This window comes from Alexandromys fortis, unplaced genomic scaffold (genome assembly GCF_014885135.2).
Source record: "Alexandromys fortis isolate MF-2015 unplaced genomic scaffold, M_Fortis_MF-2015_v1.1 scaffold_122, whole genome shotgun sequence".
NCBI lineage: Eukaryota > Metazoa > Chordata > Mammalia > Rodentia > Cricetidae > Alexandromys > Alexandromys fortis.
In genome coordinates, this window is record NW_026068004.1 from 4,508,294 (window position 1) to 4,522,382 (window position 14,089).

Consider the following 14,089-nt stretch of genomic DNA (forward strand, 5'->3'; position numbering starts at 1 on the left):
TCCTCAGGGTTTGCTGGCCATCTGTCCAGCTCCAGGGTCAGTGAAGAGACCCTGTCTCGAAGGAATACGACAGAGAGTGATAGGATAGGATGCCTAATGTCACATGGCCCTCCATGTACTCATACTGGTGTGAACACACACACACACTTACTGTGTAAGACTTGAGAACTCCAAATGGACATGGTTGCACACACCTTTAATTCCAGCTCTTGGGAGGCAGGGGCAGATGGGTCTCAGTGAGGTCAGCCTCACAGTGCTACACAGTGAGATTCTATCTCAATAAAATAGAATAATGATAAAATTAGGAACTCGGAACTGGGAAGGTAGCTCAGTGGTGGAGAGACCGCCCGGCATGTGTGAGGCCTGAGTTTCATTCCCACCCCAAAGAGGACACTGGGCCACTGGAGACAAAAGCTCAGCTCCTCCCACTGAACAGATCCGCCTGTGTTCCAGATCCTCCGCGAGATATCGGCTTTTGACGTCATCTATACGGCCATCACCATCTCGCACTCCGGGCGCATGATGTTTGTGGGCACTTCCGTGGGAACTATCCGTGCCATGAAATACCCGCTGCCTTTGCAGAAAGAATTCAATGAGTACCAGGCTCATGCTAGTCCCATCACCAAGGTGAGAGGTGGCTCCCCACCAAATCCCAGCCCACGCTCTGCCTCGCAGACTTTCCTACCCTGGCAACCCCTCAGTGTTGCCTGTTTCTCCTCACTCCTCCTGGCTCTGCTTATCTCTTCATCTGTCACCCATTCACTGGGCACCTCTGGGCTGGATAGTCATACCCATGTCACACCCAGAGATTATTTGACACAAAATTACACCCAGTAATAGGCCCTCGGACGGCTGTTGTAGGTGTCCCAGCTGGGTTGCTATCTTATTTCCCAGCTGCGGTGAGTTTTACCTACTAATGACGTGCAGATGTCCACTGCTGCAGACAAAAGGAAGTCATACGCCAAGCGATTAGACCTAACCCTGAGAATACGGGCATCGAGCCTACCTGGGAACAGTAACCGAGGCGTGCTTTTGTGAATAGTCCTGTTCTCTTTTCTTGCTCTAGAACAGAAAGAAGCAGATTCACCCAGGAAAAGTAGAAGACAGGAAATAATCAAACTGAGGGCTGAAATCAATAAAATAGAAACACAGAAAACAATACAAAGAATCAATGAAACAAAGAGCTCGTTCTTTGAGAAAGTCAACAAGATTTACAAACCCTTATCCAAACTAATCAAAAGGCAGAGAGAGAACATCCAAATTAACAAAATCAGAAATGAAGAGGGGGACATAACAACAGACACTGAGGAAATTCAGAGAATCATTAGGTCTTACTACAAAAGCCTGTACTCCACAAAATTGGAAAATGTAAAAGAAATAGACAATTTTTTAGATAGATACCATATACCAAAATTGAATCATCACCAGGTGAGCAATATAAATAGACCTATAAGTCACGAGGAAATAGAAGCTGTTGTCAAAAACCATCCAACCAAAAAAAGGCCATGGCCAGACAGTTTTAGTGCAGAATTCAAGCAGATATTCTAAGAAGAGCTAATACCTATACTCCTCAATGTGTTCCTCATAATAGAAACAGAAGGGTCATTGCCAAACTCTTTTTATGAGGCCACAGTTACCCTGGTACCAAAACCGCACAAAGACTCAACCAAGAAAGACATTCAAGATTTTTAATTATGTCCTGAGTTCAATACTGACCTACTGTCTTAGTTACTTTTCTATGGCTGTGATAAAATCCCTTGACCAAGGCAACTTAGAAACAAAAGTGTTTAATTTGGCTTGTGGTTTTAAAGGGTTGGAGTCCATAATGGCAGAGTGAAGTGAACAACTGAGGCTCGTGTCTCGATCCACAACCACAAGGCAGAGAGCAGTGGTGGGAAAAACCTGCTTCCAGTAACACACCTCCTCCAATAAAACCACACCTCCTAATCCTTCCCAAATAGGTCCACCTGTTGGTACCGAGTATTCTAATGTATGAGCCTATGGGGCACCATTCTCCTTCAATCCACCACACTTACCTGTAGGTACTACACACACTAGGGAAGGATTCTTCATTATAAAATGACACATTTCTGTACTGAGCCTGGGCATTGGAACCAAAGTAAAGTGCTGTGATTTAGTCCCCTCTTCCCTCTAGATCTACTAAATTTTGTTGTAAGGTCATTTTTATTATAGAAGCAACATATGTTTATGTATGTTTCTGTCAGGCCTTTATAGTAGTATCATCATTCATATTCTGACTCATAGGTATTATACATGTGTCTGGAATGAAGATCATACTTTATGGTCACTCTTTCACAGCCTGCTTCTTAAAACTTTAACATTACAACAAGAATTTTTCTATATAATTGAGTGCTCCTCAAATGCGATGCACTGTAGAGGCTGGAGAAACGGCTCAGCGCTGAAGACTGTGTGTTGCTCTCGTAGAGTCCTGATGAGCGTTGATTGACAAGGCTCCCCTCTTGTTGACCTTCCTTGCTGAATTGTATGGCTGTGCCTGAGACAGGCTAGCCTTCAGTCTTCCGGGGGTTAACAAGCACAGCAGAAAATTGGAAGTTTTAAAAAGTTAGTCTCCAGAGGAGTCAAGAAGCCAGCTCAGCTTTCAGAGACTCTTGTGGGCAGCAACAATGCCAGGAACCCAAAGCCCAGGAAAATAAGATTATTAAAATCAAGTTCACTGAGGCAGGAAAACAATCACTGTGTTCCCAAACTCAATTAGGGACTATCTCAGATGCTAAGAGACAAATTTCAGGTTGGACGAGACAAAAGCATCCTATAGTCACAACGATAGATCCGTGGTTACCATGGTTACCTCTACTCCATTAGCATAGTGAGACTGGAAGTGATGCAGAGGCACGATGAGGAAGAGCACAGGCTTAACTAATGTTCCCGCTCTGCCGTGGTGGCACCAAGGCTTCATCCCTGACTGCATGGTAGATGCTGTGAGAGCTTCACATTTTGATTCTTCGCTTTTGAGTGAGCTGGGGATTTCCTCTCCCCAAACACCAACTCCCTCATATTTCCTCATCAGTGAAGAAATTTGTTGATGCACCAAGGTGCTTCTGTCTGATTCTCCTGGTAAGGAGCACGCAAGCCCAGGGAAGTGTGCAGGGCTGCGTGGACCAAAGCCCCTGCGTAGCCAGCTCCGTCCTGAGCATCCACGGCCCCAGAAAACCTTCTCCTCCCTGCTCTTTTCCTCCGCAGATGATGCTCACCTTTGATGACCAGTTCCTATTGACCGTGGCTGAGGATGGCTGCCTGTTCACCTGGAGGGTCTTCGATAAGGATGGCCGGGGAATCAAACGAGAGAGGGAGGTGGGCTTTGCTGAAGAGGTGCTGGTGACTAAAACAGACATGGAAGAGAAGGTAAGACCCAGGCCACAGGGGGGAGGCGCACAGAATCCCTTAGCAGACTACACTCAGGGGGCTCAGGCCAGCATCTCGGGTCCTCTGAAGGCCTGCCTGGCTGTACCCACTGGCTGCTGCAGTCAGCTAGCTCCATGCCAGCAAGCCAGCCTGCTTGCAACCACTCTACTGCTTCCATCCTCCCACAGCCTGTTTTTTGGCGCCATGACCACCCTGACTGATACTGTGTTCGAGTCCCATGACCCTGCTTTCTTCCGGCTGCAATGTAAGAGTGGTAACCATGGCAAGGGACTCTAAAGATAACCAGTACACATTCATAAGACCAATCTACCACATGCCCAGATTGTAGCTGTGACGTGTAATTATTTCATTTTAAAACGTGTGCCCTGGGAAGAGATAAATCAGTCAGGCAATTGTAAAGTCCTGAGGTTGGATCCCCAGCACCCAGCTGGGCACAAAGGCATGTGTATATAACCCCAATGCTAGGGGTGGGAGACACCAGAGGACCTGGAGCTCATTGGCAAGACCACCTGACTGAACCCATGAGCCTCGGGTCCAACAAGAGACCTTGTCTCAGAACACAAACTCAAGAGCAACCAATAAAGACACCCAATGTCAACATCTGGACTCCACAACTTACACACACACACCATGAACATACATGTACACCCACATACATAAGTGTATGTACACAAATGGCATCTGTAATCCCATCACACAGGTGGCTAAGACAAGAAGACCATGAGTTTGAGGACAGCCTGGGCTACATAGACAGACAGACAGACAGACAAAAAAAGAGAGAGAGAGAAGGAGTGAGGGGAAGGGAAGGAAGGAGGGAGAGAGGAAGAGAAAAAGGGAGGCAGAGAGGGAGGGAGAGAGGAAGGAAAAAGCATTTGTCATGAACCATGCACCATGCTGGTGACACAGCTCTCCTAGAAACCTCAGAATACCTCTGTGAACAAGGTACTGTTGTTCTCCCCCATGGCTCAACGGTTTTAGATCAATCTCATTCAAAGAGATTTAGTCCTGGATCCAAACTTACTGTACTGGTAAACAGTAGGACCAGAATTTGATTCCAGATTGGATCTGGAGATGCTCTCAGTCACTAGACCAAAGATCCCTCCCTCCTGCTAGTAAATCTTTTGCTGAAATCTGAGTGCACAGCCCTGGGCACCGCTCACGGCACTCAGAGAATCCCAGAGCTACACTGTCATTGCCACTCAGGAAAACGTCTGAGTCACTGAGTGTGCTCCCTGTGGTTGGCTAGGCTCTGGGCAGGAGTGTTTGGTTGTGAGCCTAGCCTTTCATGGCTGAGCCATCTCTCCAACCCAGCATGAGTGTTTGGGAAAGCCAAACAGGGGCCCTGTGATCTGGGGGCTCCCAGTCAGGGGAGGAGAGAGATAGCAAAGGCACAGCACGACAGAGGGCCCTGTTGTTTCTTGGACAGACCTTTCAAAGCGCCCTGGAACATTCTCTATGAAAGGCAAAGGAGGGGAAAGGAGGGAGGGCGAGCCCAGCCTCCCTGTGGCAGACAAACACATCTGCTCTCTGTTGTTTTCTTCTCATTCTTCCCAGAGGGCAGAGAAGCCAAACAGGAGATGCAGGATCAAGCTCAAGGCCTGACAGTGTCTGGGCTGACTCCAACCCTGACCCCTGACCCCTAACCCCTGACCCCTGGCCCCAGCCAAGCCTGACAGCACTGCTGCCACCACAGTGGAACCATCTAGTGTGTGTGGCCCAGTTCCTTAGCCTCTCTCCTCTCTTACATCCATCAGGATGAATCTCTGCAAACCTCTTCCTGGCTCCCCCCATCTCCTCTCTCTATGTCCACATTCTCCCCAGTGCCAGCTCCCAGTCTTTCTATTCTGTGACATTCCAAGTAACTGTCCCTCAACCAGGGATGTGCTTCCCCCCCTCAGTCATTTGAATGCACAGGGATCTCCATGTGCTGGCAACAGGAGCAACTGCTGTGTACCCAACAGGCCTCCATCGCTGAAAGTGCAGAGATAGAAAACACAGAGGGGTCCCTCAGCCTGTGGCCTGAGAGAAAAGCCAGGAAAAACAAAACAGGGCTGCAAGCTGCCGCGATATTATGAAAGAACCCTGCCACGGGAAGGCAAGGGAAGGACCCCACCCAGGCCAGGTGGTAGTAGAGGAAGCAAGCCGTGTCCAGTGCCTTTTTCCAGAAGGAAAGGCCTTCTGTATGGAGTGGGCCGTGTGTGAGGAAGGGTAAAGAGGGAGCCTCTGGGAAGATGTGCCTAGCAGCTGTGAGCAGACTGTTGCTGAGAAGGAAGCTGGAGAGAATCGGGGAGACCACAGAGGCCTTTCGCACGTCTTAGACTGGAAACTGCTGGGAAGGACCACAGGCAGACCTTCCATCAGGAGGTATAATGACAAGATTCCTACCCTGGAAAGATACTCTGCTGCATCATAGAGACGGACTGTGGAGGGCCAGCGAGCAAGCACCTTGAACATCCCACATCAAAAACTGGACCATTTGTAACAATATCTCACTAGTTCAGCACAGGCCTTGGGTCTCTGACCTACCTGCCGGGCATTCACCAACGTTGGCAGTGCTGTTGCCTCTGTTCGAGGCTCTGGAAGCCAGACAGGCCAAACCCAGCACTTCGGTACAGCCAGTCACCTGGGGAGTCTTCCAGCACGGCCCTCTCTCGTCATTACAGCGCCAGCCAGGCACCACAGTTCCTGGTATCTCTTCCCTCAGTCTTTCCATTCCTCCCCACCTCAGCTCAAGGCCCTAACACCTCTCGCCTGAGTTCTGCAGTCACATCCCAGCTAGTCACCTCACACGAATGTGTTCTGTGCTGTGCACCATCGTTAGAAAGCCCTCAAAGCACCAAAGCCAGCTCAAGGAGGCTAGCTGAGGCTCTTGGAGGGCCTCCAGTGCCACCTCCCATACTTCTACACGACACTCCAGGGGTCTCCAAGCTCAGACTCCTCTCCCTCTTCCTCCCATTGGCACCAAACTACAGGAGGACCCTGAGTGGGCAGCCCTCCTCTCAGTACCCCCCATGCTGAGTCCACTCAGTACCCCCATGCTAAGTCCACTCAGTACCACTCATGCTAAGTCCATACCAGGTGCCAGTTAGGAGTACAGCAGCAAACGTAGCACGTTTCTTCTTCTAATGGAAATAAGGGAAGCAGACCAGTGAAGACAAGGTGTGTGTATTGGGGGGGGTGAGCATGAAGACATCATCTGTGCCCTCCCCCATTCTTCAGCAATGGCTCTTCAGGAACTATTACAGGACTTTCAGGAAACTTTGCTTGTAAGAGAGAAAACAAACACTAGCGACTAGACTTTGGAGCCAAGTAGAACCGAGGCCTACATTAAAGTAACGGTGATGACGCCAGCGCAGGCATGGCAGACGTGAGTAGGGACAGTGACCGCGTCGTTGGGCGCTGAATCACAACTTACAATCATGGGTTTATCTGGCTGCCTCAAAAGGCCGTGAGCTTCATGAGGACATTCATCAAGTATCTCTGGGGTTTGGGTGTAGCCCGATGTCTAACTCTTGACGTGAGGCCCTAGGTTTGGTTAGCACACACAGAGAAAGAGAGTATCTTGAGTACCTACTCTGTGTTGGCTGTGTGCTTGGGCTACATCAGAGAACAAAACCAACAAAGACATCAGCCTGCGGGGAGCTCAAATGCTAATGGAAGTAAAAGACAGCAGAATAAAGAAAATAATAAGTGAAGCAGTCAGTAATCACCAGGTGCCAAAATCTGTAGAACAAATAAAGAATAAGATGGGGCTAAGAAGGGGAGCCTGTGCTGAGAACAGGGGCGGGGTAGCAGGATTCAATAGAGGGTCCAGGTAGGTCTCAGCAAATAGGTAACATTTGTGCCACTTTGAAAGATACACGAGTGCTCTTGGCACACACAGTGGGACCACTGAGCACGTATTATAAAGATGGAGGAAGACTCTCTTGTGTGTCTGCCCGCCGTCTGTATATCTTGTAAAAGAAATGGAGACAACTTCTAATAGGGACCAACTTCATTTGAAGCAAGGAGGAGCAGCAGGTCCCATGTCAGGGTGTTTTGGTGTTTTGACTCCCCCTTCTGTGAGCACTCTTAATTCTGCTCCCTTCTCCCAAAGGCTCAGGTCATGTTGGAGCTGAAGACACGCGTGGAAGAACTGAAAATGGAGAACGAGTATCAGCTTCGGCTGAAGGATATGAACTACTCGGAGAAGATCAAGGAGCTGACGGACAAGTTCATCCAGGAGATGGAGTCCTTAAAGACGAAAAACCAGGTATGGTTGGGAGCCCGGACCCGCAGCCTCAGCAATAAGCAGCTCCCATGTTGATGAGCGCAGGGCCAGCTGCACGGCCTAAGAGCATTGGTACCATTGAGTTGTGATGCCCCGGTGCTGGAGGAGGTGTCTAGGGCAGACAGAGCATAAAGCTTCCCATAGGATGGTATGCTAGGTAAAGCAGGTACATGGAAAAGAGATGCGGGATGATTATATCCCGCAAAGCTGCTCTTCGGGCTAACCCACGTTTTGTTTCTAATATACTTTTGGAATTTCCAGATGTTCCACAGTGGGAGTTGTTATTTTTGTAACCAGGGAATACTCATTTTTAAAATATGAAGTAAGGAGTGCTAGGGAAGGGCCTGGCAGGTGTGTTGATTTCTAGATTGTCAAAAATAAAATCTGTCTTAGCAGTTAGGCCTAGCCCCAGCATTTGTAAGCCTGTCTTTATGCTATGCCATCTGCCTGGCCCCCTCATCTCCAACCGCCCATCTTTTGGCTCAAGGAGTAGTTGTACTGGTAACTTATCTTCATGGCTCTGTTTGGTTAAAAAGCCCTTGGCTGTTAAACTTACTCATCTGTTTATTTATAATTCATTCAACCGGGCACCGAGCATCAGTTCAGTTCATAAACCAAACACAAAGCCAGATTCTTGCTTGGCACCCTCAGGCTGCCCGGAGTTGGCTGGCTCAGGTCAGTACATGTGAACATCCTGAACGAACTGACAGCCGTGTGCCAGCCATACGCAACTGGGCTGTTGCTGGGGTCTTTCTGTTTTTCTGTCTGTTTGTTTGTTTGTTTTGGTTGGTTGGTTGGTTGGTTGGTTAGTTGGTTGGGTTGGTTGGGTTGGTTTGGTCTGGTTTTTGAGACAGGGTCCCACTTGGTAACTCTGGCTGGCCTGAAACTGTATAGACCAGGCTAGCCTTGAACTCACAGAGATCTCCCTGCTTCTGCCTTCTAAGTGCTGGGAGCCAAGGTGTGCGCCGCCACACCCAGCTATCAGCAGTAGATGATTGGAATAAATCCCTGATTTTTCTCCTTAAAATCTACTTGACCCAAACCCAAGCCTTCACCGACGAGTCCATTTTACCATGTGTGCATCAAGAGCAAAAGCGCAGACGTTTCAGAGTGAAATAGGATGTGGATAGAAGAGGCCATGTGTCCGTGTCTCAGCAGAACTGTGTCTGGTGCAAAGTAAGGGCTTGAGAAAAACTTATGAGCTAAGATGTTGCCAGTAAAATTAGCTCTTGTCCTATTGGTACCTTTGACAAATGTGTAGAAATGAGAAAAGGCGACTCTTTGTTTCAGGTTTTAAAAACAGAGAAAGAAAAACAGGACATCCACCACCGAGAACGCATAGAACAGCTCCTGGACAAACAGTCCCGGGAGCTGCAAGACATAGGTGAGCCACAAGGGGGACCCACATGGCCGAGGCACAGGCAGCTTAGGGACACCCATTTGAAAGGGGCTCACACACAGCAGAAGTCAGGGAACGTGACTCTGCCTATGAATGTATTACTTTATTGGAACTCACCCCGGTTCTCCCTCCTGTGTATTTGCCCATTCCTCAAAATACAAACCTGCCCGTGGGAAGTTCAGGTTCGGAGCCTGACAGTCTGCCAAGTCCCAACCTCAGCACTTCCTTGCTGTGTGGTCTGGTGTCACCTAGCCTTATCAAGGCTCAGCTTGGCCATCTATAAAATGGAACTGTAAAATCTGTATTACATACTCGGGGCATTTTCCTGACCCTGAACCCTCAAATGCCTCCTACCAGGACCTTCATAGAAATGACTTTTCCGTGTAGAACTGGGTGCGGGAGCTTGACCACCTGCTGAGCTATAATAACAGGAGTTAGGCAGGCCTTGAACCTTGGATCTGGAGGCGACTGCCCCAGCTGGCATGGGAGGAGCAGGAAAGCACTCGGGGGTGGGGGGTCGTGTGTGCACTGAAGTCCAGTGCTGCCGGCCCACATGGCGTGCAGACCCACCTGTCTCTCTCCAGAATGTTGCAACAACCAGAAGCTGCTCCTGGAATATGAGAAATATCAGGAGCTGCAGCTCAAGTCCCAGAGGATGCAGGAAGAGTACGAGAAACAACTTCGGGATAACGACGAGACCAAGAGCCAGGCCCTGGAGGAGTTGACCGAGTTCTACGAGGCCAAGCTCCAGGAGAAAACTACTCTTCTAGAAGAGGTGATGGGGGACCCCAGCTCTATGTCCCTTTCTGAGAGACAGGACAGCACAGATCGGCTGGCGGGGGGGGGGGGGGGGNGGGGGGTAATTAGAGCCGCTCATTTGTTCAGCCGTTTGCCTGGCAGCTACTGTGTGCCGCATTCACTATATCCTGGGAGTCCAGTGCGGGCACAGGGCGCAAGGTCTCTACCCTCAAGGCAGTCTCATCTGGTGAGGGGTGAGGTATAACCAATTGTATTTACAAATGCAATTACAGTGGTCCAATATTTGGACCTGGGCGGTGGTGGCACACAACTTTAATCCCAGAACTCAGGAGGCAGAGGCAGGCTGATCTCTGAGTTTGAGGCCAGCCTGGTCTACAGAGTGAGTTCTGGGACAGCCAGGGCTACACAAAGAAACCCTGTCTTGAGGGGGAGGAAGGTCTGAACCCTGCGTTCTGTGTGGAAAGCAAAGGTGTAACAGGGCATCAGGATGTGGGGTACTGGTAAAAGGTAAGAAGGTGATGGACCCCTGAGGCCTGTCCCGGTCAGAAAGGAAGTGGACAGACAGGAGACAAGACAGGGCCTCCGTTTCCGTTCTGTAACTGGTCTCATCTTCCCTTCCTCAAGAAAGGCTCCTGTGCTCTTGCCATCCCAGGCCCTCTTAGCACAGCACTCCCAGCCCCTTCTCCCCGCTCGCTCTCTCCCTCCCTTCAAGCCAGGCCCAGGAAGATGTTCGACAGCAGCTTAGGGAATTTGAGGAAACCAAGAAGCAGATTGAAGAAGATGAAGACAGGGAGATCCAAGACATCAAAACTAAGTATGAGAGAAAGCTCCGGGATGAAAAGGAGTCCAACCTTCGGCTCAAGGGAGAAACGGGCATCATGAGGAAGAAGGTGAGCCCGCTGCGGGCCCTGGGAGCATCCCAGGGGATGATGGGGGCAAGGGGCAAGTGGACAGATAGCCCTGGGTGGACACACAGAGGTCCCACCTCCAAGACAAAAGAGTACCCTAAAAAGGACCACATCTGGCATCCCCTCCTCTTTGGGGGAGAAATCGGCATGAGACAGGATCCTACCGTGTATCCCAGACTGGTTTAGATCTCAATGTGGAACCCAGTCCTCAAACATGTGATTCTCCTATCTCCTCCTCCCCAGTGCTAGGATTGCAGGAGCATCCCATCATACCTGACTCCTTCCTTCCTCCCCTTTCACGGGCTCCCTGTGTCCAGGATGCTCGGAGCTATCCTTTCTGGACAAGTAGGATCTGCTGGGAATAGAAAAGAGGTCTGAGGCTGAGACAGGCAGCTGGTCAGCCTGGGTGGGGCGGGGCAGATTATAAAATGCTTTGTTTGCAAGATAAGGTGGCTCCTTGGTTCTCTGATGGCTCAGAGAGGGAGGATGCGATTGACAGGCCCCTGAGGAATTGCTTCAGTTCTAAGATGATTAACCATGGAGAAGCTGAGCTCAGAGCAAGTGCGTTAGGAATCTAAGCTTCTGGATAGAAATTGCACTGTTGTTAGTGACTCCCAGGGTAAGCAGACGCTCCCTTCCTGGACTGGCTACTGTGGCTCCTCTCTGTGACCTTGACCAACCCTCAAGGTCAGTGTGGTCTTGAAAGAACCTGAGGCCATCTAGAGAGCTTCTCTCGAAGCATTTGGAGGCAAACTGCTCTCTCCTGCAGAGACTAGACCTAGGCATTATTATGCTGGATGCTCACATCACTCGTCTAACCTGGGAAAATACCGAACTGTCCCAAATTCTCCAGAAACCCACTCTCTGAAACAAAATAAGTTTGGCATAATAGCCCATGCCTGTAATCCCAGTACTTAGGCACCGAGACAGGAGCATTACAAGTTCAGGTCCAGTCTGGCTATGTAAAAAGAGCTTGTCACCTTAAAGTAAAAGGGAAACAGTCAGGTGGTAATGATGAACACCTCACTAGGGAGGTGAAGGCAGGTGGATCTCTGAGTTCGAGACTAGCCTGGTCTGCAAAGAGAGTTCCAGGACAGCTAGGGCTACACAGAGAAAGCCTGTCTTGGTTTTTAAAAAAGATGAAAGGAAGAAAGAGAGGAGGGGGTAGGGATGGAGGGAAAGAGGGAGGAAAGAGGAGAGAGGGAGAAAGATAAGGAGGGAGGAAAGGAAAGGAAAGGAAAGGAAAGGAAAGGAAAGGAAAGGAAAGGAAAGGAAAGGAAAGGAAAGGAAAGGAAAGGAGAGGGGAATTAAATATGAAGTTGTGGAGAAGGGACGTGGACGTGTGTGTCAAAACTGGGAGGGAAGCAGGAGAGCCACGGAGGGTGAATATGAGCACAGCACATTGTATGCAAGTGTGAAGTTTTCAAGTGTGACCACAATCTATTTTGCAACTAACCAAAAAGCTGACCCACACACAAAAAAAAATAAAATAACAGCAATAACAAAACCCACTCCCCAAGAGCCATGGATGCTGAGCAAGGAGGGCTTTAGTTCCCTGGAGAAGGGCCAGCCCCATCCACAGCTGAGGTGGGGGGATGGGGATCAGATCTAAAACCCCAAGGGTCTTCATTGCTGCTCTGTGTCTTCAGTTCAGTAGCCTGCAAAAGGAGATCGAAGAGCGCACCAACGACATTGAGATCCTGAAGGCAGAGCAAATGAAGCTGCAGGGCGTCATCAAGTCCCTGGAGAAGGACATCCAAGGCCTCAAGAGAGAGATCCAGGAGAGAGATGAGACCATTCAAGACAAGGTGAGGGCTCCGCTCAGTCTATGAAGTGCCCACTATGTGCGTAACATGAAGCTAATCCAAGCCTATTCTAGCAACAACCTTGTAGCATGAACAACCCAGGGTTGTGTCTCGTGAAGCCAAGCTCCACGAGGTTGAATTGGCAGCCCAAGGTCTCCCAGTTTGTCAGGGACAGACCTCAGGTGAACCTGAGCCAGCTGGCTTCCAGATCCCCGCTCTCCACTGATTCAGGCATCCTGGGATGGTCCACTCTATGGACTGAGGGTAATTCCCCTGCCACGCTACCCATATTGCTATTGCTGGTCAGAAGGCTTGGTCCTGTGGCTACTGGGTAGCCCAGGACGATGGCAATGAATGCCTTTTGCACAGAACACTCAGCTATCAGGCACAGGTCCTCAACATCCAGGATTTGCTGTCCTCCTAAGCGAACCCAGACTCCGTGCCCACCTCTCCATCCACTCTGCCCCTTTTGCCTCACCAAGCAGACTTCTCCTGTGACCACACATGAGCGGTCAGTGTTAGATAAGTAGGTTCCGGCACAGGCCCCTCTGCTGACCAGACCCTGTGCCCTGGGCACCTTTTAAAGCCAACCTGTTCTCTCCTAGGACATGAGAGCTTGTAAGGATTTGGTGAGCTAGTGCCTGCATTACTGTTCCTGCATGGGAAGTCTTGTATATACTGTAGGCTTTGGAGAAGGGGCCGGGCCCTCTTCACATTCTCAAAGTGGGAATAAGAAAGAAACCAGGCGCTCCCAATGCAGACACTCGTAACCCCTCTTAGTTCGGTAGCCTTCCCAGTTCCCACACCGGGTCCCCAGCAGCACAGCAGACAGTGCAAGCATAGTTAGGTTGTTCTCCCACTGAAAGGCCTTCAGTAGCTTCCCCTGGCCCCCAGCAGAGGTCAGCAAACCTTGTCTATAAAGCATGAGATGGCCAGGCCTCATGGTCTCTGTCTCCACTGATCTACCCTGGAGACCACATGTGAGACCACCCAGAAACAAAGCAAACGGGAATGTGCTAGGCCAGGTTCCAGCTAAAGTGGAATAAAACAGGCAGCAGGTCAAGTTTGGCTCGCAGGCTTAGCTTGCCAATTCCTGGCTTCCGGGATGACTTCTGAACTCTCGAAGCCAGCAGGCAAAAGCCTTGCCTTCCTCATCTCCTCTTCCGGCCGTCCCTGCTATCTAACTTCCCTTTAAGCTAGCCCATCACACGGAAGTGGGTTGCCCTCTGCTGCTGCGGTACAAACCACCACGATGCCCGGGCCTCCCTCCCTCTACCACACATCACATTTTGGGATTGTGTTTATCTGCTCTGGCAGCCAGGGTTCTTCTGCCTTAAGCATAGGGACTGGATCTTTCTCAGAGCTATAACGGGAAAATGTCATCCAGTCAAGGTTTGCTTGGTTGACCCACGCTCTAGTTACAGCCTGAAAACCCAGTGGTCCAAACAAACAGCTGTGTTGCTATCCTCTCAGCGGCAGGAATTGGACAAGGTTCAACAGATTGGCTGGTCTCTGACCCCGATGTCCGGAAACTCAGCTGGGA

At 49.9% G+C, this 14,089-nt stretch overlaps 1 protein-coding gene across 6 annotated transcripts in view; it reads left to right on the plus strand.

Moving 5' to 3' along the window:
- Cfap57 (cilia and flagella associated protein 57) overlaps window positions 1-14,089 on the plus strand; it is a 65,627-nt gene that overhangs the window by 24,653 nt on the left and 26,885 nt on the right. For all 6 annotated transcript variants that reach the window (XM_050161397.1, XM_050161402.1, XM_050161403.1 and 3 more), the window contains exons 11-17: window positions 454-627; window positions 3,223-3,384; window positions 7,502-7,657; window positions 8,966-9,059; window positions 9,659-9,849; window positions 10,550-10,723; window positions 12,391-12,549. In XM_050161397.1, coding sequence (XP_050017354.1) covers window positions 454-627; window positions 3,223-3,384; window positions 7,502-7,657; window positions 8,966-9,059; window positions 9,659-9,849; window positions 10,550-10,723; window positions 12,391-12,549 — 1,110 coding nt within the window. The remainder of the gene's footprint in view (window positions 1-453; window positions 628-3,222; window positions 3,385-7,501; window positions 7,658-8,965; window positions 9,060-9,658; window positions 9,850-10,549; window positions 10,724-12,390; window positions 12,550-14,089) is intronic.